General features: G+C 38.2%; 1 gene segment (V, D, J or C); it reads right to left on the reverse strand.

The window, feature by feature from the left end:
* Positions 1-106: 106 nt before the first annotated feature.
* Positions 107-602, reverse strand: LOC110289212. The segment is given in 2 exon segments: positions 107-429; positions 543-602. Coding segments are annotated over 2 exon segments (372 nt in total).
* Positions 603-1579: the final 977 nt, after the last annotated feature.

The raw sequence follows: 1579 nt of genomic DNA on the forward strand, positions 1-1579 counted from the left end.
AGCTTTGTTAAAAGTTCTGTGACATCTAGGAAACAATACCAGTGGGTGACTCATTAGGAGGAGCAGCTGAGGCAGCCTAGCCTCTCACTTCTGCTTCCATGGGGGTTTATGTTATGACTTGTATCACTGTGGGAGGAAACTCATCATACTGTAGACAATAATAAATTCCCGTATCTTCATACTTCAGGCTGCTGATGGTGAGAGAATAATCTTGCCCAGATCCACTGCCACTGAACCTTGATGGGACCCCATCTACCAAGCTGTTTGCACCATAGATCAAGGTCTTAGGAGATTTCCCTGGTTTCTTCTGGTACCAGCTTAAATACCTATCAATGTTCTGACTCGCCTTGCAAGTGATAGTGACTCTCTCTCCCAGAGATGCATACATGGAGGATGGAGACTGGGTCATCTTTATGTCACATCTGATACCTAGGAATGGAGACATAATGAATATCTACATAGGTAAGCATTATAAAAGATAAAACCTCCCAAATGCCAATCAACACTAATCACAGTGACATTCCCATTTTAGTTCATTTTACCTGGAAACCAGAGCAACAAGATCCCAAGAAACTGAGCAGGGGTCCTCATGTCTTTGCTGAGTCCTGACTGCAATGACAATGATACCGTACATGTGTGACTGGTATATGAAGAAGTCCCTAAGGCAGTGAAGTGAGAGCATGCAAATCATTGGGAACCAGTTATTGCTGGGAACAGGTGCAAGACTTACTCATGTCAGCACTTAGCTCAAGGCCAGTGTCCCCAGATGCCTGAGGTCAAACTACTTGAATGTCTCCAGAAAATGAATTTCTTTTTAAAGATTTATAATTATAGATGTCCTTTCTATTGTAGGTAGTCTCTATTTTGAATAATATATTTCGAAGACATACTAAGATAATATAGAAGAATCCCCTGCTGTCAGGGAATATACAACAAAGAAAAAACTATTAGATCTTTAACTCACTCGAATAACTTTGGTTGTCTAAAAAAATATCATGTCTTCCCTTGTGAAGTGTTTGGAGCAGACATTTCTTGAAATTAAAAGGATAATTTATCCTAAACATTTTCACTGAATTAAAAGCATAAGGTTCTACAGCTTTTGCTAACTACAGTTCAAAGAGAGGAAATACGTAGGAGGTGCACATATATCACATTGATCTCAAGAACTTGTGTTATTTGAAGTTCTGATTCCATGTGAAGATGGAGGTACTTTCTTACTTACACACTAAATGGGTACAACTTTTGCTCAGTTTGGGTGCCTACATATTTTGCTTTACTTTTTTCTGCCATTTAATACTATTTCCCACAGTTTCTCAGCATAAACTTTTGACTAGTTATGATAGAATTAAGTACTAAACAAAACATTTCTATTTTCAGTTTGTTCTTGGTTGGTAACTGAAGGAATTATCCTGATTTACTCAGCAGCCTCACTATCTGCATGTAGGTCCCAGTCTCCAAATAAGCTATGATGAATAAATGTTTCTGCATCCTTTTAACACAAATACTGAATACCACAAATCATACATCTATGTCTTTATTACGACCATCCACCCTTACTCATCATTAAAAGTACACTCAA

This window comes from Mus caroli, unplaced genomic scaffold (genome assembly GCF_900094665.2).
Source record: "Mus caroli unplaced genomic scaffold, CAROLI_EIJ_v1.1 scaffold_12403_1, whole genome shotgun sequence".
In the NCBI taxonomy this organism is placed as follows: Eukaryota; Metazoa; Chordata; class Mammalia; order Rodentia; family Muridae; genus Mus; species Mus caroli.